The following is a 26814-nucleotide window of genomic DNA, read 5'->3' on the forward strand; positions in this document are numbered from 1 at the left end:
GAATTTAGTGTTGTTTATGTGACTTGTCTACTTCTCTTGTAAATATATGGGATAATGTGAGTTTTTTTTATATATATACCCGTTTTTAACATCTTTTGATACTGCATTTTTGATACCAACTTTTACCATTTATGACTTTGATTGCCATGATTTATTGTATTTATTGACCATTTTTATTCAGGGCTCTGAATTTTGGTGTTTATTTATATACGGCATTTCAAGTCTGGTTACAATGCGGCTAATATTGCACTATGACTTTTTTTTCGTCGCAATCACCTCTTTTGCACTTCTTTCACTCATGCACTTTACTATTGTCTTTTGCTGCTATTGAAACATTGCTAAATTTTGCACATCGCAGTCAGTGGTTTACATGTCTCTTAATATCTCAGGTTTTAATTACTGTATTAGAAACACAAAGAAACATACATTTTGTTGTCCATTATTTGTGATGTTATTGTAGTGATGAGTCTAGTTAACCTTTACCACTTCATGTTATTAGAAACTGTGATATTTTAAGAAGTATTATGGATTTAACCAGTTATCCATTTGCACACTCTTACACCTCTTTCTCACAAATTTTGGATTTAACCTGTGACTGTTGTATAATAATGTGCTGTTTAAACATATCTCCGCTGCAGCAATAGTCTGTTCTCACTGTCATCACCCACGTGACACGGGAGATTACCACCAGGGGGTGGTAACATACATTTTGTATTGCATTTAAAAAAGGCTTGTGATTGCTTTATTTTTTCACTGCAGCGTGAACAAGGGCACTCGTGCTCGAAACGCGTCGCTGAACTGGCTTTGTGAATATAAATAAACAAGAACTTCTTGCTGATTTGGTGGTCCGTATTTTCCTTCTGTGGATGGCGTGGACCCATAGATTGCCATTTAGGAGGCATTATGGGATATGTAGTTACATCATTTTCAGTGAAAAACAAAAATATTTAAAAGAAAGACTTTGCATGCTTTTAAGTTACTGCACTTAGGTGACTAGTAGTTCACTGTGGCTATTTAGTATATTGTAAGTCCATTCTGGGTTTAGTACCCAATCCTTTCTTTATTGTCTCTTATGCCTTGAAATGTTTTCAAATTAAGGGTATAGTACCCAATGTCATTTAGAGAACATTTTTATTCCAGAGGGATATGCAGATCCTCTCCAAAGTTCATCCCTTTCGGGTGTTTTGTTCTGAGTCTGATTATCATGCGTGACTCCATTTGTCGCAGTCTTCGAACCACATCTCCACCTCTCTCCATTTTGTCCAATACTTTTACCCCATAGAAATGCATTTGTCTCCAATCTCCATTTTGGCATACGCTCATATGTTTTGCGGTGGCATATTGCATATTGGAGTTTTTTACTGCACGGATGTGTTCCAAAATTCGTTTTTCCAACATGCAAGTTGTGCACCCCACATACCTCATTCCACATTTGCACTCTATGACGTATACAACGTTTTTTGAGGTACATGAGATTTGTTGTTCGATTCTCATAGATTTCCCATCCGGTTCCTCAATCACTTTCATGCTTTTTCCGATTTTACAAGCTTTACACGAGTTACAAGGTTGAAACCCTTTCCGTGGTAGTTGCAGCCAATTTTGTTTTGGTTTATCTTGAAAATAGCTTTTGACCAACAAATCTTTGAGTGATGTGTTCTTTTTGTATGTTGTTAATGGTGCTTGACCAAGAGTTGTTCCAATGTCAGGATCCCCTGACAATAGATGCCAATATTTTTTCATTATGCGGGCAATGTTTCCACTTTCTTTACTGAAAGTCGTTATGAACCTCGGAGGTGTGTGGGTTTCCGTTTTTTTAGGCTGTTCCATTAAAGTTTGAGTCCGTGTTTTCAAATCGATTTTTTTCTTGCATTTTGTTAGCACTCTTTCTTCATAGCCTCTTGCTCGGAATCTGCATTTACTCTCTTGGATTACTTTCTCTGCATCCTCTGGTACTGAACAATTTCTCTTGAGGCGTGTGAATTCTCCATATGGTATACTACGTAGAAGGGGTGTGGGATGAAAACTCGTTCCATGGAGCACACTATTCGTCGCTGTTTTTTTGCGAAATAGAGTTGATTCAAGCTTGTCATTAGACACATATATTTTAGTGTCCAAAAAGTCTATTTCCTGTGTGCTTGTATTGCATGTGAACTGTAGGCCCACCTCATTTTCATTCAGTTTGTTAAAGTAAGTTTGAAATTGACCATCTGTGCCATGCCAAATAATAAACAGGTCGTCGATGTAACGAACCCATAATATTATCCGTTCCAGATCTTGTTGGTTTTCCTCATTCCACGCTATGGCCTTCTCCCACCACCCCATTGTGATGTTAGCATAGTTGGGAGATAGAGAAATGCCCATGGCGGTGCCACAGATTTGTTTGAATAATTGTTTGTCAAAAAGAAATACATTATTCTTCAAGCATAGATCAATCATCTCGATTAGCATTTTCGAGTGGTCCAGATATATGATGTTACTCTGTTTCAGATAATACTCACATGCTTGCATTCCGATCTCATGACGGATTGAAGTGTAAAGTGAGACCACATCAATGGTAACTAACAGATATTCCGAATTCCAATTCACATTCATTAGTATTCTCAAAAAGTCACCGGTGTCTTTGATATACGAGGGAAGACTAGAAACTTGTCAACATAGTTGGAGATGTTTTCATACAATGATCCACACGAGGAGACAATTGGTCTTCCTGGAGGGTGATTCAAAGTCTTGTGAATTTTTGGGAGAAAATATATACAAGGTGTTATTGGATGGTCAACGGTTAGATATTTTCTTTCTTCCTCATCTATCAAGTCTTTTGTATACCAAATTTCTATGTACTCTTGTAGTTCTCTCTTCATATTCACATATGGGTTGGTTTCCAATTTTTGGTAGTTATTTTCTTGATTCAGGTGTCTCATCGCCTCACATATGTAATCTGATGTCCTCATTAACACAATGTTGCCCCCCTTGTCCGCTGGTTTTATAGTAACTTTATCATTGCTCATCAGTGTTTTGATGGCTGCACGTTCAGTCTTTGAGAGATTCTCACGTGTCTTGTTTCTCACTTTGGAAAGATATATATATATGTATGTATCCAATAAAAGCACTCCTGCCGGTAATCCTTCGCCTTTCGCTGGGGTGGCTCGCAACCGGCGGAGCAGCCGGTACTTCAATATAACAACAGAACGGTGTTCCAAAGCGTGCACTGAGGTCCAATAACAACAGCACATGGGTAAAGTCCAAGTAAGTCTGGTTTATTCACGCCATAAGCCCAACGTATGCTTATGGCGTGAATAAACCCGACTTACTTGGACTTTACCCGTGTGCTGTTGTTATTGGACCTCAGTGCACGCTTTGGAACGCCGTTTTGTTGTTATATATATGTGTGTATATATATATATATATCTGAAGTATTTAGTCATAGCAACCTCTCGTCCTACAAACCACAGCATTGACACTTGGACCCTGATGACTCTGAAATTACATACTACAGAGAAACCTTTCACGTAAAAATATTCTCCTTGCATTTTTAGCCCTTAGAATAGAGGTTTTCACTTTTTTTTATATAGCGCAAACTAGTCCTGAAGGTATCAGAGCGCTTTACATGGGCACTAGGTGCATTACAGACGGACACATTCATTTAGTTAGGAACAGGGAGAATTAGTGATTTTTTTCCTAGAATCCCAGGATGTTGAGCGACCCTTCGGAGACTCGGACCCAGTTCCTCCACCTTCTAGTTCAATCGCTCTAGCCTTTAGGCCACATGCTCTCCGCTTGTTCGTTTAAAAAAATGTATGTATTGATAGGCTTAGACATTTTTGATATGTGTACAAATTAAAAAAAAAAATTATATTTAAAATCCATTCTGTCAAATGTTGGAATTTATTTTATGTTGGTGGAGAGTTGAGTAGAAAGTGAAATGCTGATTGCAAAGGGGTACCCCTGCTCAAACATCTGAATTTGCCAGACATTGTTTAATATTAACATGATAAAATGTACTCTAACTTTTGGATTTAGCGACCTTGGTTCTAATTGCAGTTCTGGTCCATGACAAAAGCTTACCAAATTGTAAAATCACTATGTCCTCCCTATACCTCAAATTGTAAATCCATGTATTGGAAAATTGTTTAGTGTAGAACTTTAAGGTGCATTGTTTTTAGTACTACTGTTGCTTCTATTCCTCACCTACTACTAAAGTTCTGTGGTTTTTTCTGTAATTCGCTTTCAACCCAACACTATACAACAAATGCTTTTGTATATGCAGCACCTCAAGTTTGAGATGTTCTTGCTAATATACAAATGTTTTCTTTAAAGCAAACTGCTGCACTTTATGAACTTGTGACTGGGAGTGAGTGTCCATCATCTCCTTGTGTTTGCTTTGTTCGCCCTAAGTTGGCAAGCTATGCCCAGACGTGGGTTCCTTGCTCACTTTGCCACTGTATTCAAGCTAGCCTGGCTGATATGGGGTGTTTCGCCGAAATCAGTCCTAGGATGTTTGTTTCCGGTCTAGGGAAGACCTGGCTTGGCAGTTCGGGCTGGACTGTTCCCATGAGTAACAGGGTCAAGACTGATTTGCATATGGCTGGTTCTGAACTGGGGTAGCCAAGTGAGCTAAAGAACGATGATGGAATCAACCCAGATCTGTTACTGGGGAGAGTGTCTGAAAAGTTTCAGAGCTTTGTCCATCATCTCCTTGTGTTTGCTCTTTATAAAATAACCAACATAACACCAAATAACCTTGAGGTTATTCACACACATTCAAACACATGCACATAAATAAGTGCATTAGCCCGCCAGGCAATTTTTCTAACAATTCCGCACATGACCTTTATGTTACAGAAACTATATTTCAGCTGACATTCAAGCTTCTGACCTGTTTCCTTGGCGCCTTGAATTCCTAGGGCCCGATGTAGGTAAATCTTTTTTACCACTTCATAAATACCGATTCATACCGAATCGGTATTTTAGAAGTGGTAAAAAAGAGAAGGGCAGATGTAGGTAATTTGATTTGAAAAATTACCGAATCGGAAGGAATCGGTATTTACCGATTCGGTAAATACCGAATCGGTAATGCCAATTTATTCCTATGGGCATTGAAGCCCATAGGAATCAATGGGCATTACCGATTCGGTATTTACCAAATCGGTAAATACCGAATTTTGCAAGGGTGCAGGGGGTGTCACTTTGACACCCTCTAGCACCCTGAATTCAGGCACGTGTGCCATGTGGCACACAGACATGCCCTAAGGGCATGTCTGTGTGTCACATGGCACTGGTGTGCATGCACACATGTGCATGCACACCTGTATTCGGTATTTTACCATCCAATAGGATTGGATGGTAAAATACCGAATCTGACTGGCCTGTGGGACTCAGAAGAGTCCCACCTACATTAGGAAATTACCGAATCGGTAAAAATACCGATTCGGGATTTTACCGATTCAGTAAATTTACAGATTCGGTAAATTTACCGAATCGGTAAAATGGCTCACCTACATCAGGAATGTCCATTTACCGGTCGGTAACGGCCGAAATCGGCCGTTACCGGTCGGTAAATGGACACCTACATCGGGCCCTAAATGACTTAGTTTTTATAGCACTTTGTTCAATTGAGCAGTCTATTTATTTACAAGTAAAAACCCTTCACTGCTCTTTCCCCACCACACCTCCTCACTATCGTACCATGCTAATTAGTTGGATTGACAGCGGTGATTGTTGAGACCTCTCAAACTCGCCCCACCCAATCTCGTGGCCAATGTGGGGCTCCAAAACCTAAAACATAACTATCACAGATATACAAAATCTGGAGACCATCAAGTAATCATGTAAAATTTGATCTCACACATGAACAAGGTGCAGAAGATTGCAAACTAGGATAATTGAATAAACTCAGATTGGTTAATGTGCAGCCCCATGGTTACTGAGAGACACGGCCACGTTACGTGATATTAACACATACTATTTGGAGCAAGGCCAGCAGAGATTGCTTTCATCTGGGTTTCAGCATGTTGGCTAGGTAAGGGTTGTTTAACGTACCCTGTGGAGTGTCTGCATGTGGCATTCTGGCGAATGGATATTTTATGTTAAGGTGACCTCTCTGGATGTGCCCAAGAGTTATGTGTATAGCTATTGATTGATCACAGGGCGAGACACAGTACACATAGTAATAACTCTTATGGTTAATGTGCAATCCACCTTTTTGGAGACGTTGGAATACTCCCCTTTAGCTTGTACCATAGACGCACCTATCGCATTACAGCCTGGCATCCAGGTACTTACATATGCATCACAAGGAAACTTTAGAACAAACTGAAACCTTTTACTGGCAGCATTTAGGTTGCCACACCATGACTCCACTTCCTTGAAAAGGTTAATTCAGGAGAGATTGAATGCTGCTGATATGGTGGGCAAACAGTGATGTGGAAACATTGGGCGTGTTGACAAGCAGCCTTTTGAGTGATGGCCTTGTTGTGTGTAGTGGGTGGCTTAGTGTGGGTGTATCACACTGCTACGACACCAGTATGACTGTTAGGGTTACCAACTGGCAGGGTGCAAATTCAGGACGGTCAGTGTAAAAATTCAGGACAAAGGGTCAAAATTCAGGACAGAAATTCAGGACAGAAGGTCAAAATTCAGGACAAAAATTTGGGACGAAACATAGGTTTTACAGACATATCAGAGAAGGTGGCACAATAATATATAAGTAAGTAAATAGACAACCAAAATAAAGACAAGTCAAAATAAGTTTATATAATGTTGATCCAATCGTGCACTGTACAGTTTTTCAGTATGCGCGCAACTTTGCAAAGCGACATCGGGCCCTTTCTGCAATCAAGATTTGTGCTAGTAACAATAAACCTTAATAAATTGTATTTTTTATTTGCATGTTTAAATCTGTCTTTTAAATGTACAGTGAAAACGGTGTTAGGTTTTTTATTTGTATTTTCTCCAGCATGGCGTCAAGACAAAAGCAGAATGCTTTGCCCTAGTCTCATGCAGGAGAAGGCACCCCACATGCTGTCACTACAATTGGGCCCATTAGCACTTATAGAATGACAATCAGCTGCAGTCTCAGACTGACAATGGCCCGCTCCACAGTCTGCACGAGGGAGGTCCGGGAGGGGCGGCTGCAGGGAGCCTCTTCGGTTTAAAAGATAAGAGCAAGAGGCCCGAGTGAAATGGGAAACAGCATTCCTTTCTGAGATTTCCCATTTCGATTTTAGTATGATGTCTCTAAGGCGTCCGTAATTTGTGGACAACATACTAAAATGACGGACGGTCCGTGAACTTTACGGACGGTTGGTCACCCTAATGACTGTTGGTCCTTTGTCCAGTCAGTGGGCGGTGGAGATTGAGACTGCCTAGAAATTACTGAAAGCTATAGCTTTAGAGTGTTCCTAAGTAGTTCTTGATCTGTGTATGCCTTTTGAATTTCTCTGATGTACCTATAATGGTGTTTGGTTGGATGTATGACGTTACAACACATAATTTTACAACACATTCCATTACAACGTATGCCATTACAACACATTTTTTAAAACTACCTGTACAACGCATTCCATTACAACACAGCCTACCAGGTGTTAAAATGGCTTTCGCGGTCACAAAGACTCTGATTTGAAAAATCCAAGGCTTTACTGCAAAATTACCTTATATATATATATATATACAAAATCCAAATTGTGATTTGATAACATGTTACTAAATTGCAGTTTGGGTTTGGAAGTACATACCAAATCGCTATTTGGAAAGCGTGTGTGTAGGGCATCCATTCTAAATAGCTGAATGGCATTAATGTTTTGTGACCGAAATCCGGTCGCAGAACATTATTTTATCAACACCTAAAAGGAGATGGTCACCCATTCGCAAATAGAAAGGTATTCTCAAGGGACCACTGTCTTGGTGACAAAACATTAAGAGGAGTCAGTGGTTTGTGGACCACTGCCTAGTCTTAAAAAAATTGTATAAAACTTTTTTTTTAACCTATCATTTATTTCCTTAAAGGAAAATGTGTGTGTCTATGTCGTACTGGGAACCCAAAGCAGACGCGGCAGTTTTCTGGAGCCAGCTCCTGGGGAAGCACTGCCTGGCCGAGGGAGGCTGGAAATGCTTGCTTGCTGCTTTTGTTATGGGGCAATGCAACAAAACCTGCCTCCAGTAACAAATACGGACCCCACCACTGCAAAACGGTCCCCCAGTGTGTGTGTGTGTGTGTGTATAATATATATATATCTCTGTCGGTAGCCTGTAGGTAGGTTTAGTTTGGACTTAGTTTCCATAGGAAGCGTGTTTTTTAATTTGCCAATAACTTTGTTGTCATCTGACAAATCTTCGTGAAATTTTCAAAACTCATTTGCCAGTAACTTCAGATGCTGTTTCGGAAATTCTGTGGTGATCTGTCAAGTGGGGGCCAAGAAAAAAGGGGGGCCCCAAAACGCTTTTTCTCCATGTTAATTTACATGGGAAACTTTAAACACAGCTACAGCCCGAACTGCTCTAGGGAATTACACCAAATTTGTCAGAAAGAGCCCATTTTGTTAAATGGTGTAAATCTCTTCAGTAGTTAAAGATTTTTAAGATCTAAGACTACGGCCGCGAAGGATCTGCGACCCCTCCAGACCTTGTGCCTGATATCATATTGGCTGCCAACACTTCAAACTAAGAAGTGTTGGCAGCCACCTCGTGACTCAGTTAAAATGGGTCACAAGAAAAAACGTGAAAGGAAACAGAGGCAGAGTAGAAACACCCTGACTCCCTAGGCCTCTTGGTGGGGTCAAAAAAATTATTTTTTTATAAATAAAGTTCATCAGGAGTCTTGCTGGATCCACAACTCCTGCAGGGGAAAAAACCAATGCATGAGCTCCCGCACTTCGTTTAATATAGGCCCCCGGGGAAAGTTTTTATAGTAAGGCGGGGGTGCCAATGCGACACCCCCTGCGCCCTGGGAAATGCCACCTCCCCAGTGCTATTTCAATAAATGAATGCAAGGGAGGCCCTTATGACCTCCCCCGCAGCCCTGTGGGCTGCCACCTCCCAGGGGAATATCTCTATAATTACTTACGGGCCACCCTGCCTCGCAGCCCCGGGTACCACACCTCCCTGGGGCTTAATTACATTGGAGGGGGTCGGCCCCCCTTGTAGAACCCTAGATGGCCCTAGGGACCGCCACGCCCCACCGGGCGCGCTCCAACCATGTCCCAGGGTGCCCACCATCCAGGACATTGCAGTTTGCTATGGCTTGGCTGGAGCACCGCTCCCGTCAAGCCATAGCAACCACTCTGCTTTCAGCAAGCAAGAGCTGCAAATGCTCTTGCTTGCTGAAAGCAGAGCATGTCTGTTTCCATGCCCGCTGTCAAGCGAGAAGGGAAACAGACACTGCTTTGAGATCCAGGGAGCTGCATGTTAGCAAGAGGCAGGGAGCCTGCAGGGACCACCAACAAAGTGCCGGGGTCCCCGGGCTGATATCAGCTTGGGGAGGGGGGAAAGACGGCTCCCACTCCCCATTTTTAAAAAAAACAAATATGAAGGCCTGGCCCTGGTGGATGGAGTCCCCGGAGCCCAAATCGGCCAAGGAGGGGGGCCGTGCGGCCCCCACCCCTTTTAAAAATAAATAAATATGAAGGCCAGGCCCCGCGGATAGGGTCCCGGAGACGAGGGTCGCGTGAACCACCTCCTCATTTTTTAATATATGAAGGCCTGGCTCCAGGGCCCAAATCAGCCAGGGAAAAGGGGCCATACAGACTCTCCTCTTCATTCTTTAAAAATACATAAAGGCCTGGCCTCACTGCCCAAGTTAGCCTGAAGGGGGGGGGGCCGCCTCCCCTGCCTCCCATTTTTGAAAAAATATATAAAGGCCCGGCCCTGGGGGGATGGTGTCCCCGGGCTGAAAATGGCCGTGGAGCGTGGTCGCTCCGCCCCCCTCCCTTTATAGAAATCATTTTTTTTTTACAAAGGCTGTGCCTCATGGGGTGGGGTCCCTGGGGCTGAAATTGGTCCATGAAAGGGGGGCCCGCAGTCCCCCTCTCTTTATTTAGAAAAAATAAATTCAAAAAAAGAGTCCAGGCCCCAGGAGTCCAGGCCACTCCCCCCTTTTTAATTTTTTATTAAAATAAGGATTTTTAAAAAGGGGCATACCCCGGGGTCCAAACAGACGAGGGAAGGGGGCCACAAAAAATAGAAAACAATAAAAAATAAGCTAGCAACTCACTGGAGGCCCTATCCCTTTTCTCCACCACTGTGAAAACGTGCCTCCTGGGGTGCTGCTGGTTATGGGACGAAGTTCCCTTGGCTGCTGACGGTTCTTAGGGGCCAACAAGACCTCCTCTTACCTCCAGTAAGCCTAACTCAAAAGTATGCAAATATGTTTAGCAGTGCTACCGCAACACATTTTTCCTATTTTTGCAATGGTGCAAAAACCTTCTCTAAAAGAGAATTACATTTTATTTCTCAATTGCTTATTCATAATCTGCATAATAGCACAAATCAGTATTTGCACTATCATTTGTACCAGTGGAAATCATTATATTATAACCCCAATCTTCTGTTACCCTCACAGGCTTTTTTCAAACACGTTTCTATGCTCTTAAGACACAGAATTCTGCATACCCTCTTCCTGAATGTATGTGTGCTTTTTAGATCTCACCTACCAGACAGCTTTTAGCTGCCTGTTTGTAAAAGACCTCTTGTGGACCATACCAAAAACATAAAGTGGGCTTAGAGCCCACCCATTGCTTACCGTTGGTTAACTTTATTGCTACCCTCCTTTGCTTGCTACTTATTCGATGGCTTGCCATCCTCTTCTTATGCTTGTCCATCCCTTCATGCATCACCTCTTGACCATCATTTTCTTTGGATGACTTGTATTCTTTAACTGCTTACATTCAGGGAACTTATTTTCCTTTCTTTCAGCTCTCCATGAGTGCACTTGCTTTTTTTATCTCACTCCCTCATATGCTGCTTCCTCCCAAACATCACCCCACCCCCAATTCACTCTCTGTTGCTCCCTCATCCCTTCCCCTAAGTTTTGCTTTTCTCACACCTGCTCTGGCAAAATTCAATTTTTAGGGCGAGCCTACAAAAGCGTTGCATGGATTCTCACTTGTGTGACACGAATGTTTATAATAAAGGACTTGGAGCCCACCCATTGCTTATCATTTGTTTGCTTCAGTATCACTTTTCTTTGCAGCCTCCTAATTGGCCAGCGCAGGCCAAGTGTTAATTCCACTCCTTTCTGTGGAGCACAGACCAAGCACACATTGATTGAACCTAATTAGTGCTCTTCTGGTGCTCGCACAATGATTCAGGTATTATTTCTTCCTTCCCCCTTCCAATTTCCTTGCCCCCATCTAGTATCCTTTCCTCCTCCCTCCCCTGTGTTACTTCCCCCTTCCAGCTTTTTATTTTTACATATTGCACAAGGTTAACAAATATTTTTTTTAAAGGCGATATGATGTGGTCAGTGCTGGGTGCATCATAGTGATTTTATTCTTCACTTAAAGCCAGGTTGCATAGCAGTTCACATTGCAAACCCAATAGTTCTCGAATAGGCACCATCCTATTGGCTTTGCCAATGCTTGTTTTGTTCCCTTTTGCAGTCAAAGTCTGTTCCCTGCTCCAGTGCCAGTGTATTCTCTGGTGGGATTTCCTTCACAGGTATTTTCTCCCAGTCCCACAGTGGGTAGTTTCCTCTTAATGTTTGTGTGTTTCTTACCCCACGATAAGCACTTTTTCTTTACCTGTTTCAGTGTGTTCTCTATTCTGTTGTAATTGTGATTATTACTTCCAAGTAGTAGTGGGGGTGCCTCTGCCACAGTAAGCATTTCCTGGCCCAGTGTTAGTGTGTGTCTTGTCCCAAAGTATGTGTGTTTCTGTCCCATTGTGTATATTCTTTAGTGTGTTTTCCAATTTACGTGTCTTCCCTGTTTAATTGTTAGTATGTTCCCAGTTACAATGTGACTGTAGAGTCCTTTCTTAGTGTTAGTTCTGTCCTGGTGTTTGCATGTTGCGGAAAAGTGTTAGCATTTCCCTGTTGTGTTCTAATGTTGGAGTGATCCTTGTTCTAGTGTAGGAGTCGCTGTTGTAGCTTAATCTTATTCTTTGTCTTGGTGTTTTCCCCTCTGTCTTAGTGGGGCTTTCCTGTGATTGTTTTCCTTGTCCCTGTGTTTGCATACTGCCCCACTGCTAGTGTTTACTGTTCCCGTTCTAGCATCTCTGTGTACTCGCTTCCAGTATCAACAAGCATTTGCAATGCAGTAGGTCTTGCATTTATGAGAGTTTGAGCTAATGGTATTGTAAATGACAATGCCTTTTATTTTATGTGTTGTTTTTAAAACTGATAAATAAAAGGCATTTTCATCAGTAACTTAAACTCTCTCAAATGCGAGACCTATTGCATTGCAAATGCGTTTGTGCTATAAAATTAAAAAACAAGCGTTAGGAGAGGAGAGAGCGTGGCCTGGCTGCACCTATTTGAGAAAATAGTGCTTGGGGGCTGTAATTAAAACCTACTAAGCAACAACACATGTAACAGGGTTCACCATGGGAGGTTACAAAATGAGACAAGGCGCTACTAAGGATAGACTACTAAGCCTCTTGACCAATGAACAGCCACAGTTTACAGTGGACAATGACACAAGCCAATGAAAATATGGGCGGAGAGTGGGCAAAGCATTAAGTCTCTACCTGAATACAGCCTGCCAGCACATGCGCGGCCCAGGGTCGACCTAAAAAGGTAGTGTGTATGTCTGCTATATATATTTTCAGTTGTTGTGCACTAAGTAATGTAGGGATTAGGCCGGGAGGCATCCCTCTACTTCACATCCCCCAGTGTTGATAGTGCATGAAAGGAAACCAAATGGCATTCTCAGCCCCCATGGAACTCGCCACCTTAAACCTGCATATGTAAACAGTATTGCTGCAAGCAAAAAACTTACACTAACTGTAGTCTCCTTCATTAATCAGTTTTGTTGATTGCACATGTATGTTGAGCCTCCCTTTCTACTGATGGGTTTCATTGTATTCAGACCATGTCCGTAATATTATACTGAAATTTGATTTTGGTCAAGTCCTCCTAATTTAGACTCTGTTATTCTTGCTTATAAATGGTCAAACTCAGCAGTTTTTTTTTTTATAATACACACATCTTTTCCAACTCTAGAGATGTTATCTGACACACTGCTTGTTCTATTTAGGTCTGGGATTTGACAGTGCAGTTGTCAAGTGTCCCTTTTCTAACAATATTCATAAAGTGACCTTTAGGTGTGCCTCTTTAAACCATTAGCTATTGTCAACCAACTTTCTGCAGCCATCATCATCATCATCATAAAACGTTATTCGATTCGAGAAGAATCATAAAAGTATACATTTGGAACATACAAATTGACAAATGGTATTTCATATCAAAAAGGTTCAGACGCACAGCATACAGAAGGGCATAAGCACATTATCAGTAAACATTATATTCTATAAAAACACAGAGTTCAATAAAAACATCTAAAAAACACAATCCAACATGTATAAAATGCACTCTGCATTTTTAGGTTACAATATCACATATATAAGTTGGTTAGCCTCTCACACTATCCAACCTAATTTTACAAACTTTTAGTTACATATTTGTATATTCTGCCAACTAAAGAGACCTAAATAAAATGTACTATAGATTGTCAAACTACAGCATCGTATATATCAGTGTGTTGACCTCTCACGCCAACCCACTTGGTTATTGTGAGATAGCTGCAAAGTGAAGAACTAGTGAACAAAAAATATATTCATATAAATTATAAATTTCATGATTTTCAATTTCTTTCAATTTAGAACACAAGATGTCAAAACAAGAATCATATTATCAATAACGATTTCTAATTAAAAGTGGCAGTCTAATGAAGCTAAGCATAGCAATACATATAGCAGCAGTGTGTAATGATCTTAAATGCTCAAAACCTTCTTTAAAATTACAAGGTCTAATTTCCCTTAGAATGGGTTTAATAAATCGGTCTCTTGGAGTCTTATAGAGAGTGCAAAAGAGTACAAAGTGCAAAGTGCATTGTTGGGCTTCATTATCACATGGGCATGGAGGTAGCCTCTCACACCAACCTCCTTGCTTCGGGAAGGCAACTAGAAAGTGCAGTGTATTTAATCGAAATCTTGTCAGATAAAAACGCCATTGTGTATGTATAGTAAACGATAGATAAAATCGGTGCTGTAGTTTACCTGCCCGGTGTAATGGTAGTTCATCATTTTTTGACAAACCCAAATTATTACGGTAAGCATTCTTAATTACCATCTTTGTATCTAATTTCATAGAATCTGGGTTATCATAAAAGTTTCCAAGACCAATTTTATAAAAAGTTTCCTTCACATAGCACAACCATGGGATCTGCATGGCATGATCCAAATTTACACAATCTTTTAGGATTTCTTTAGAAAGCTGCAAATCCTCTGAGGACCAGATTTTTCCCCATAGGAGCAATGGGGACACATGGATAATATCGCTCACAAATTGTAAAACCAACTCATTATGACAAAAAACGTTTGGAGAACTAATCGTAGCTGATAAAAGACGTTTTAAAAACTTGTTCTCCATAACTTGTAGTTGGGCGCACTTATGGTATCCCCATACCCCCGCACCATAGGTCGCGACCGGCAAACATTTAGATTTATACAATATCATCAATTCAGCAATAGGTTTTTGTCCTAATTTACTTGCAAAACGAAAGAGGGCCTCTATTGATCTTGTCTTATTTTGTACTTGTGTCGTTATTAATGGGTCCCAGCTCAGAGTTTTGTTAAAAAGATTTCCCAAGTAGGTAAAATTTGGGACCTTTTCAATGATCAAATTATCTACAACAAACCTATGAGTTTCTGTTCCGCTTAGACCGCAGACCATTGTGAAAGATTTTGTAAAATTGACCTTAAGGTCTAAACCCAGCATACGTTCATTAAAAGCATTCAAACATGTTTGCATACTGTTTGCGGTTAAGGTCTTTAACACTGTATCGTCAGCGTAAGACAATAAGGGTATTTGTTTGCCGTTTATTTTAGGGAAGTCTGAACATTTTTCCAATACAATTTTTTCTAATCCATTTGTATAAACTAAAAACAAAAATGGAGCCAAAATACAGCCCAGACGGACACCTTCGGTTGATGGGATAGGCCTTGTTTTTTCACACCCAGGGCCATATCTAATGGCCACTGAAGTAGCAGCATGTAATCTGCGCAGCAGGTTGACTAAGGGTTCCTCAAACCCCATAGCCTCCATTAACAACCACAATTTCTCCCTGCACACAGTATCGAAGGCACTGGATAAGTCCATGAAGGCCAGGTGTATAGAAACACCCCTGGCCTTCATGTACTTACCCATGCAGCCATTGGGTGGGGGCTTTGCCAATCATTTCCTTGCTCAGCTCAGTTAACAGTTATCTGTTACCTACAATAGTGGCTGTTTGGGTGTACCCTTGATCCTCCAATCGAGTGATTGCTTTGACCTGCATAAGGGGCTGCTTTACAACTGTAGCCCTCTCTTGCTGACTTGAATGTGTTTATGCTGCATTCATTTGTACATAAAACCTAGACCTGTTGACTTTGCTAGGGCTACTTTCAGTTGTTGTTATAAACTGTCAGTCCCTTTAACTCCTATTCCTTTCCTCTTCCTTTGTACTTCCAAAACCCTAGGGAGATGGTGGAATGCTTCAACAAGATTGCCCAAGATTCTGACTGCCACGCAGTAGTGCTATCCGGCGCTGGCAAAGTCTTCACCGCAGGTAACCAGAATGGCATTTTTAAGGAAGTGCTGCTTGCTGCATATTAGCTATTTCAGAACTCTATGCATAACAAGTTTTTACCCGAGCTTATTGGTGCTAGATGTTTTCAAAGGATTCATCGACAAGTCAATCCTGTTAGGCTCAAACCTGTGCCCCTAATGTTACACATTCTTCGAGCTTGTAGGTCAGCTATCTTATTTGCGTCTGTCTGATTTGAGAATTGTATTATTGTGTTTCAACCATGCGTGTTACTGTACGGGTATGATTTGTTATTGTGCTGTGTGCCTGCGTTTGTAGATCTGCATTGGACTGTGCGTATGTGTGTCTATTAGTAGTAAATCTGTGTGCACTGGTATGTATATGTTTGACTTTTAATGGGCGTGTATTATGGCGTCTGTCTTTACAGTGTATAACGTGGGTGTGGATTTTGCTGCCTGTAAGTGTTTTACATTATGTCACGGAGCGCACAACTCTGTAAGATGTGTTATGTTGCTGTGATTGCAGAGGATATAGCAAAATGGTAACCTGCCAAAAAGTTGCCTTTGCTTAGCAACCTCTAGTTTCTACTTTGTGTTCCTTGTAGGCTGGGCAAAATTGGAATAACGTGGGAGTCACTTCGGCAATATGTTAATCGCTGGATGTCAAATTACTGTGAATTACAGTCTGTGTAATTACGAGTAATTTGGCACAAAAATACTACAGCCGGAGCACAGAAACAATGAATTTAGCGACCGGCTGCTGCTGTTTGTGTTCTGTTGTAACTAGCAATATTTTCTTAGCACAAAATGCATCCTTGGGTCCGTTTTAGACACAAGGGTGCATTTTGAGTTAAGAAAATAGCACTAAGTGCTGGGTTACGCTCCTCATGTAATTTTGCGGAATGTTGCGTAATTCTTTGGTAACTGTACGTAATTACCCCTAGTACCTTGCAGCACTCTGTCTCTTTTCTTGCCCTATATGTTATTTGTATACCTATATGCCAACTGATCACTGTTTGCGGCTTGTTGGTGTTTACATGTTGCTTATATTATATTTTATTATATATATATATATATATTTTTTTTTTTTCACTGATATGAAACACGTGAATGTTATAGTTAGGTGAAAATTCAGGGCCAACGTGACGTTTTGAACTAAAAAGAAAACAGGACATCACCAGCTGCTTCTCTGGTTCCAGTAGTAATTCCTCAGTCTAAGTCCTCTAGGCAGTGCTGCAGCTGTGTTTCTGTACATCATCCACTCCACTCCAAACCAAAACACATAGGTAAAAGACATTGGACCATATGTAGGTAAAACGTGTTTTGCGATTCTCAAATTGCGATTTTTAGGGAATCGCAATTAGAGAATCGTAAAACCTAATGTAAGTAGGATTAGCAAAATAATTTGCGAATCCCACATATTCCTTATTTGCGAATTTCAAATTGAGATTCGCAATAAGGAATACCTTTCTATTCATTCCTATAGGCTAGAAGGCCCGTAGGAATGAATGGGATGACCTTCTCAATTGGCGATTCTCAGTTCGAGAATCGCAAATTGAGAATGCAATTTCAAGGTTGCAAGGGTGTCAATAGGACACCCTTTTGCACCCCTGAAATAAACATGTGCGCACATTTGGCACACATACATGCGCTAAGGGCATGTATGTGCCACATGGCACTTTAAAAAATTCAAAAAAGTGAATTTTTCTAAGAAATCGCAAATTACCACCAACCTGAACTTGGTGGTAATTTGCGATTCCTTAAACCAAAATAGCACAACTTGGGTGCTTCCTACATTGCATTAAAGGAATCGCAATTTGGGATTCCATAAATGCATTTTGCAAAATAAGGAATCGCAAAATTCGCGATTCCTTATTTTGCGTGTGGATTTTTGTGTGCAACATAGCACACTGCCCAAATTGCGAATTTCAGCATTTGCGTTCGCAGTTTGGCTTCCTACATATGGCCCATTGTCATTTACAACGGCAATAGCTCTAACTCTACAAAAAAAAAAGTGAGTCCTATTGCATTGTAATGCTTCTTAATTTTGTCCCTCTCTTTAGATTTCTAAGGTCAGGCCTGGTTGAGGAAGTGAACTTGCACTCCTGCCATGCACTGCTTATGACCTGACATATTACATCACTCATAAGATGTTCTATAACCTCACTGATGACATCACAGTTTACATCATCCAAGCGATTTTTGTAAACATTATTCTATAAGCGAGTCTGTCATTCGAGATATGAAAGTAAGTAGGAAGTAGCTCACAGTAATGTTTTTTCAAAAATGTCAGTCAATTTATATGGTTTTTGAAAAACTAAATCAGATCTTAATATCACACCGAAGTAAACCGTCACTTAAACCTTGTTTTTTCAATGAGTTTCTTTTAAAATATAATTTTAAATATAATTACAATTACTATGTCACTTTAACCATTGTTTTTTTTTCTGTAAATGTATATATTTTGTTTTAATGTTAAGTTATATTATATCACTATATGTAAAGCCAATCCTCCCCCACGCCCCCAATGCACAGCTTTCCTCTGTGCGCAATAGTGGGGTTGGCTTCAGAGCCTGGAGCCAACCCTTCGCAGGAAAGTAAGCCCACTACACTCGCGCCCTTTGGCCATGTCCTGCTTATGATTGCCCACAGCTCCTGGCCTGCAATCAGACCCTGTAACGACCCTCCGCAGTCAGCCAACCCCAGCCATGCATGGTCTTCAGTTGTGCGGCGTGGGATTGGCCAGCTCCCTGCCAGGGGAGGGGGGTTTCCAAGCCCATTGGCCCTATGGTAATAAAATGTTTATATTGGGAAAGGGGGGTTGTACTGCCCCCAACCGAGCCCAATTGTGCCCTAGGGACCCAATCGCCGGGTCCAACCACTAAATACACTAATTATATGGGAGGTGAGGTGGTCCCCCTCCCGGAGCCTTCAGAGTCCTCCGGTCCCCAGGACCCAGTAACAAAAACAATTATTTTTAGTGTAGGGGACGTGTGGTACCATCCCTGAACCCAAATGGGCCCCAGGGAGCCCTTTCCCAGGGAGCCCTTTCCCAGGGGCCAACCACTAATAATAAGGGAGGAGGACACATGTCCCCTCTAACCTTAAAAGGCCCTGAGGGACCGCTTCTCATGGAGCCAACCACTAAAAATAGGGAACGAGGGCCCTAGGCACCCCCTCCCCTCCCCAAGACTTCTTTGGCCCTGGAAACCTCATCTTGCAGGGTCAGATGGGGCACCCATAAACCACAAGTTGTTTGCCTGCGGGGGGGGAGTCCCTGCAGCTCCATCCAGCTCCCAGCATAGTGTGGGAGCCAGGATTTTAATATCTGTTACACTGCTCGTAGAAGTGTGGAGCGGACAGGAAAACAGAAGTCTGCTCCCACTCGACAAGAGCATATTTGGCTCCTGTCGAAACGTTCGACGTTTCGATTTCTAAATAGTGCCACAGCTATCCATTGTGTCTAATGCTTGTGGTTGCTATTTTGGTTAAACTTGCTGTTACCTACCTCTGTATGCAAGTTACCTCAGCTCAAAATCTTTGCCTGTAATTAATGTTTTATTGTTTGTATTGTTTTCCTAGTTCCCCACGCTTCCCCTTCTGTATCAGGGTACAGGCTTGTGCCCTACTGAGTTTTGTTGTCTAAAACATTATTTGATCTCATTTACTCTATTGTTTGAATAAAACTCCATGTCTGGCTGGACATTGGATATATATAGTATCCCATTGTGGGGAATATTTCATTTTTTTCTCATTTTTCCAAATTGCTCAGGACCTTTGTTCTCTGAAATAGGAATTGTAACCCATGGTCCTCGGCCAAAATTCGGGTTCCCATTGTCTGTTTAAAAATAGCCCTGGACAGTGCCACAGAAGGTGGAGAAGGTCTGCATTCACCTCGCCACATCTAGGGCAGAATGCGTCGGCTCTGTGAAAGTATTTATTTATTAGGTCGGGAGTGAGATAGGCCCTGTGAACTATGTAGACTTGGATTTGGCGGAAGCGCATATTTCTGGGGATACGCACTGGGCTTTTGAGGGTCTTCTCCCACTCTTTATCAGCTAGCGCTCGCCCTAGATCCCGCTCCCAGTTGCCACGGAGTGGGACCAGGTCCAGCTCTGTGTGCGCCCTCAAGGATGCAGCAAACCACTTAATTAGATGCCTGCCCCTACCCATTGGCATGCAAATATTGCACGGTCAAGTGCTGCGTAGGCTCCTTTGCAATATCGTCCCACCGAGCCGCCATGTGAGCCGTGAGGGAGTGGTGCATCAGGAACCCCCCGGGGGGAAGCCCATCGTCATCGACCAGTGTCTCGTAGGGTATCAGTGCTCCATCTCGAGTCACCTAGTGTCTGGATGTCCGCCTCCTGCCATTGCTCCAGCATGTGGCGCGTAAGGACCCCCACAACACCCGGCGAACCTTCTAACGGCACCGCAGGTGCGTAGGGGAGCACCGTTCTCGTGAGTAGCAGTGCCCTGCGGAAGCATTTGAATGCCACCGCCAACAATAATGGGGTGGGGCGTGCTGGAGCCGCTAGTGGATGGAATAGCGCGGTGATCCGCTCCAGGGTGTAGGGCGGCTCACTCGTGGCAATGTCCTCTCTCCCCCTGTCCGCTAACCAGCGGGCTATCCATTGGAGCTGCGCCGCCAGGTAGTAATGCTCAAAGCAGGGAGAAGCTAATCCACTTCGGTCTGTTGGTAAGAACAGTTTTCAGAGCGCCAGCCGGTGCCGGGACGCGCCCCAAATGAAGTCCCGCAGGATCTTATTAAGTGTGGAAAAGAAGGAAGCAGGTATATACAAGGGCAGATTTGCGAAATGGTATATAAGGCGAGGGAGCATGACCATTTTGGCAAGGTCCACTCTGCCTATGGGCGTCAGGGGGAGCGTGGACCAAAAGCCGATCTGAGTCTTGAGCGCCGTTACTACTCTTCCCAAATTTCCGTCAAAGACGTCTGCCGGCTGACGATAGATCTGAATCCCCAGATACTTAAACGTGTTTGCTCTCCACTGCACTCGCGTGCCATGGAGGTGGTATTCCGGATCAGTTACCTTGCTGCTGAATGCGTAAAGGCAGGACTTGCCGGCGTCTACTCGGTGCCCCGATAGTCTAGCGAAACGGGACAACAGGGGGGCCAGCAGCTCCGGCATGCGGCTCACGTCCCGTACGAATACCAAGAGGTCATCAGCGTATAACGACACCTGGTGAACGCCGTCACCCAGGGGGATACCATCTTCTAGGGTTTGACTCATGGCTGCAGCCAGGGGTTCCATGGCTAGCACGAAGAGCAGCGGGGACAAGGGGCACCCCTGTAGGGTGCCCCTGCCCACCGCTACTGCCTCCGAAATGTATGGTCCCAGTCGAATTCGAACCACAGGGTTCTGGTACAATAGGTCCACCATCAGCAGAAAGTCTGCTTCCAGCTCGTACTTATCTAGTACTGACAACAGGTAGCCCCACTCAAGGCAGTCAAAGGCCTTTTCCAGGTCCAATACTAGACATCCCGCTCTAGGCCAGACCTTCGTCGCTTCCGCCGCTACCCTTAAATATCTCCTGAGGTTCAGGGACGTGGATCGCGCCGGGACGAACCCATTCTGAACTGGGTGGACTAAGTGCGAGACCGCCGGCGCTAAGCGCTCTGCAAGGATTTTGGCGAATATCTTGTAGTCGGTGTTAAGCATCGCCAGTGGGCGATAGGAGCCCAAGGCCATAGGGTCTCTGTCGGGTTTAGGCAGGGACACTAGAAATGCTTCCCGCAGAGATGGTGGGAACTGACCCGCATCAATCGCTGCCATGTACACTTGAAGGAGCTGGGGCGCCAGGATTTCCCTGTTCGCTTCATAGTATTCGGCTGGCAGGCCGTCGGGCCCTGGGGTTTTTCCAGTCGCTAGCGCCTGGATCGCCTCTCCCACTTCCTCTAGCGTAAGCGAGGCATTGAGTACTGCTTTTTGGCTCTCAGTGACTGTGGGCAGCGCAATCGACTCCAGGAACTCTGCCAGTATATATGCTCATGACCAGTGCCTCGTGCCCTATAAAGTTCACGGTAGTGGTCAGTCAGCGCCTTGTATATCTCTCGCTGCGTATATACCACTGACCCTTCCCCTGTGCGAATGGCACCGATCGGGGTACTTCGTTCCGTCCTTTGCACCAGCCAGGCCAGTAGACGGCCGGCTCTATCTGCCTTAGCATGTGTCTTAGCCTTGTGCGCGGCGTAATTGTGGCATTGCAGCCTTTCGATAAGTACTGCGTGCTCCCCACGGAGGTCCCCAAGCCTGGCCGAGTGCCTACCAGTCCCCTCCCCCTCCCTCTCGTAGCGCAGGAGCTCAGTCTCTATTCGGGTCAGGGAAGCGGACACCGTGGCGCGGATGTTCCAAGTGGCACCTATGCAGTGTCCGCGGATAGTCGCTTTATGTGCATCCCATTCCACCATGGGGTCGCTTGCCATCTCCGCGTTCTCCTCAAAGTACGCTAGAATTGCCGTGCCCAGCGAGGATCTAAACTCAGCGTCCTCCAGCGCGGCTGGCTGCAGCCGCCACGTGGGCACCAGGGGCCGGTCCGCCTCCCAGCTCAGTTGGAACCATAAGGGATTGTGATCTGAGTGTGTTCTGCCTAGGCATTCCGATCTAGTCAGGAGCGGGAGAAGGGACTGGGAGTCCACTATCCGGTCCAAGCGGACATGGAGGTCATGAACTGGCGAGTAACAGGAGTATGTTTTGTCTATAGGGTGCTGCGCGTGCCATAGATCGTGTAGTCCCCAGTGCAGTAGCCAGTCCCGTAGAGCCTGCGCCGTCTTTGTTGCTGCCGCCGCACGGATGGGTGGGGATGAACGGTCCAAGTGCGTGTCAAGAACCATGTTGAAGTCCCCGCCCAGCAGCCAAGGAAGGCCCATGTACTGTTGAAGGATGTGATTTATATTGGCTAGGAAAGTGGGTTGATCCGTATTGGGGGCATAGATGGATCCCAGCAGTACCTCCTGCTCATTTAATCTCCCCCTTGCAAGGGAGTATCTCCCCTCCGGGTCCACATGAGTGTCTGCGCATATAAATGGGACGCCTGCCCTTAGCACATGCGCTGCGTATGTCGTACCGTAGACCTGCCCTCTCCAGCGTCTACGGAGCCGCTCCAGTTCTACCGGAGACATATGTGTCTCCTGTAGGAGCGCGATCCCCACCTTATGGCGCTACATATAGGCAAAAACAGAGTATCTACGCGACGGGGTGTGCATGCCGCGGATGTTCCAGGTCATAATGTTAGTGCTTGCCATACTCGGGATTGTAGTACAGCCGCTTGGGGTGCCAGGGGGGTGTCATGTAGGTTCAAGGGACAGACTCTCAGGGGGAAACTCTGAGCGCCGCTTCTGAAACGTAGAAACCAAAATTAACAGTGTAACAAGGTGGGCGAGTTCCCAACGGGGCATACGTCCAAACTAGGTAATGGATCTACCTCTTAATGTGTCTTGTCCGCAACGCAAAGTGTGTGCGGTGAAGCGCGCAGCCGATAGTTAAATCAGGGTGCCCCCTTTCCTATGGCCTCTAGGCTTCTGAGAGGTGTTCAGGTAGTACTAATCAGTGGATCGCGCAGAGCTGGCGCGAGCCGACCCTCCCCCCCCCCCCCTATCCCCCCCCCCTCCCCCCCGAGGCCACCCCGCGCGGCAGACGCTAAACATCTTCTAATCTAAGACTAAGACTTGGGGGAGCGTTTGCATTATTTTAGTGATGCCGAAGTCCAAGTCGGCACTAGCCATTTCAACCAGCAACTAATCTTGGCAACGCGCTGCAGCAGGCACGCAAAGGGTACAGCTAACATTGTGCTGAACACAGTGATCATATCAGTTCATCACAAGTCTGCTTCCAGTCGCATTATGAAGTCAGCTGTTTGGGGCGTCACCACCGGCAGGACAGTGTCATCCGACATCACGGCGGAGGATGAGGACGAGCCACTTGCGTCCAGTTCACTCTGTGGCTCATTGTCCGGACAGCTGATAGTATTCCCCACTCCCAGCGTCGTGACCGCCTCAAGTGCTTCCTGCCTTTCCTGCCGCATCTTCTCCAGGCTGGGTGCGGCCTGACCCAGGCCCGCGTCTCGCCGGGGTCTCCTCCTCTGCCTCCTGGAGCGTTGCACTTGCCATCCGTCCTCTTCTGGGCCCGCAGGTCTCGTCCCCAACCACTGCCGCGTCTCTTCCAGCCAGTCCCAGACCTCCGATGGAGCCTCAAAGAAGCGTGTGCCTTCCTTGGTGACCACCCTCAGGCGGGAGGGGAACAGCAATGAGTAATGCAGCTCCAGTTCCCGCAGCTGTTTCTTCACCACCAGGTACGAGCCTCGTCTCCTCTGTACTGTTGCTGTATAGTCCGGGAAAAACATCACGTGGCTCTTGCCCACTTTGAGCTCACCCATCTTCCTTGTTTCATGGAGCACCGTATCCCGGTCTCGGTAGTTGAGGAGTTTGAAAAGAAACGGACGTGGTCGGGTCCCGGGTCTCTGGGCCTGCGCCGGCACCCTGTGTGCCCTCTCCACCACAAAGTGTGCGGACAATGTTCCAGTCGGCATAAGTGACTGCAGCCACGTCTCTGTGTAATGCTCGGGGCCCTTCTCTTCGTCTCTCTCCGGCAGGCCGACCACCCGGACGTTGTTGCGCCGAGAGCGCCCTTCCGCGTCCTCCGCTCGGTCCTCCAGCGTGTGAACTCTGTCGATCAAATCTTGTAGTGCTGAGGCATGACTGTGCACTACAGGCTGCAGTTCTTGGACCGACTGATGCTGCGTGGCAACTGACTCCGATAACGTACGGTGGTCCGCATGTAGCAGCGTGAAGTCAGATGTGACTTTGTCGATCCTTGCTTCCAGAGAGGTCTTGGTTTGCGCTAAGGTGGCTCAATGCGCTCCACCGCCGCCAGAACCGTGTCCATTTTGGCCGCCAGAGTGGCTGTTGGCTCCATGTCTTCTCGCCTTTGTTCCTGCGCGGGGCCTGGACTGCTCGCCCCCTACTGCTTCAACTGGGATTTGTCCCGGAGCCTGCCCATGACGAGCTGCTGTGCTGTGGGCATCAGCGCCCCTCGCCTGGCGTCCAGCGGTGGATGTTGGGGAACCTTCCACCTGGTCCGGCAACGCTACACGTGATTGAAGCATAAACCAACTGGGCCAGTTCTCATGCCACCTCGCTAATAGCAAGTGGGGCGAAGGTCGGTGGGAGAGGGCAACTGCAGTGAGAGGCACCCGCTGCCCTGGGCTGCCTGGCTCCTCGGTTGCTCGAGGAGGACGTGCCAATATTTGAACAGCAGCCGGAGCTCCAACACCGTTACGCCGCCATTTTAAATGCTCCCACGAAGTATACCAGTATGAGGGCGTCTGCGCGCATGCAGGGTGATAGTTGAGTGACCTTCCACTCGCTGGCGGCACTGTTTGCGAGTGGGGTATCCCGATGGGCGACAACAGGGACAACAATGTTAGACTATCTGGCAGCGCACATCAGAGTGACCCGTGGGCCGCCATGTTGGGGCCAGGCAGGATGAAGATCGCGGGGCGAGGGCAGTCGTATTAGGAGCACCCACCTGCAGGTTCGCCTGTGGGTAGATCACAACAGCAGCCAGCCGGTCTTATTGGGCCCAGACGGGTTTGGAGCATCTGCGCCAGGCCCGGCGTAATCTCTGGTGTGGCCTCAGACGGGTCGGAGATTCAGCGCCATTTTGTGGTGCTCGCGCTGGACGCGCGGGCGCCACGGGGGACCCAGATTGCAGGGGACACCAGGGTAATCCGAGCACAATTCGCCACCCAGCCAGGGCAGCACAAGCAGGTAGGTTAGACCCTGGTGTGGTGATGACGATATCCCAGCGGGGCCCTTGTTTCGAATTGAGGCCACTTAGGTCACCTCTTGCTGCTTACCCACAATGGGTTTAGTTGATAAATAATAGTCCACTGCAGGGTAGGTTTAATAGGTTTTATATGCTGGCTGGCCCTCCATGTGATTGGTTCTATTGGTGGTGTATGCTGAACTCCAGTGGAGTTAATTGAATTGGTAGTATGTGCTTGTTCACAGCAGCGGATTTGGTATGTTGCGTTTTCAGTAGAATTGGTTGGATAGGAGACTTATTCTGACCACTTTTTGATGAATGACTTGGGCCAGACCACATTTGGCTTTGTTTAAGGAGCGAAATCCCTTTGTCTATCTTTATTTGTGATGTGTGCTCATCCCAGTGGTGTTGATTTAGTTGGAGGTGCATGGTGGTATCTGCTACAGGTGTTTGATTGGAAATGAGTGCTACTCCCCAGTTTTTTTTATTTTTGGGTGGTCTACACTATGACTGGTTTGATTGTGTATGCTGGTGTCCAGAGTCTGCTCGGTTGTTGGTGAATTTGATCCCCAGAGGGATTAGTTAGAATTCTAGACAGAAATAATCCCAAGTGGAGCTGGTTTGATGATTGCTGAATGTTGGTCTCCATAAAGTTTTGTTTTGTGTCGCTTTCAGCGGATCAGTATGTAGTTTGATTTGTTTAAAGGTTGGTGCATTTCTGTGTGTATCCCTTGGAATCCATTTGGCATTCGATGCATAATGGTCTCAACCATTGGAGTTGATTTAGTGTGTAGACTGTAGGTTTCTGCAGGGTTGTGTGGGTTTCTACTGCTTTTCGTGCGGGTCCGATTAGTGGATGAAGTGCGCTTGTCTTTACTTTAGTTCATTTGAAAGATGCTGTGACAGCGCTCCTTTGGGGTTGATTTGTTTTGTAAACTGTTTTTGTATTTATTGTTGTTTTGTAGGGTCTGTGTGTTGGCTGCACTCCATGATGGTTAGTGTGTGGAGGATGAGTACTGACTGAACTGTATTCTGGTCGGTATGGAAGACGATGTGCGCTGGTCTGTAGGAGTGGATTAATGTGTGATGTGTGTAGGCCCCTTTTGGGTTTCGAGAATGATGTGCTCTTTTGTCCATTGTGGTTGTTATGCTGGTTCATTTGTCATGGTTTCAAATGTGTTCCTTCGATTTGTGATGGAGGCTAGTCAATGGAGTGTTGATTAACTGTTATGATCGGCAGCCCTCTTACAGAAAACTCGCATCATTAAAAGCTTTACTTTATCCTATTGATGG

The 26814-nt window shown here is 45.1% G+C and overlaps 1 protein-coding gene across 3 annotated transcripts in view; it reads left to right on the forward strand.

Moving 5' to 3' along the window:
- Positions 1–26814, forward strand: part of LOC147692533 (delta(3,5)-Delta(2,4)-dienoyl-CoA isomerase, mitochondrial-like) — a 253270-nt gene that overhangs the window by 174053 nt on the left and 52403 nt on the right. For all 3 annotated transcript variants that reach the window (XM_086938749.1, XM_086938750.1, XM_086938751.1), the window contains exon 3: positions 15673–15761. In XM_086938749.1, coding sequence (XP_086794875.1) covers positions 15673–15761 — 89 coding nt within the window. The remainder of the gene's footprint in view (positions 1–15672; positions 15762–26814) is intronic.

This window comes from Lissotriton vulgaris, chromosome 9 (genome assembly GCF_964263255.1).
Source record: "Lissotriton vulgaris chromosome 9, aLisVul1.2, whole genome shotgun sequence".
In the NCBI taxonomy this organism is placed as follows: Eukaryota; Metazoa; Chordata; class Amphibia; order Caudata; family Salamandridae; genus Lissotriton; species Lissotriton vulgaris.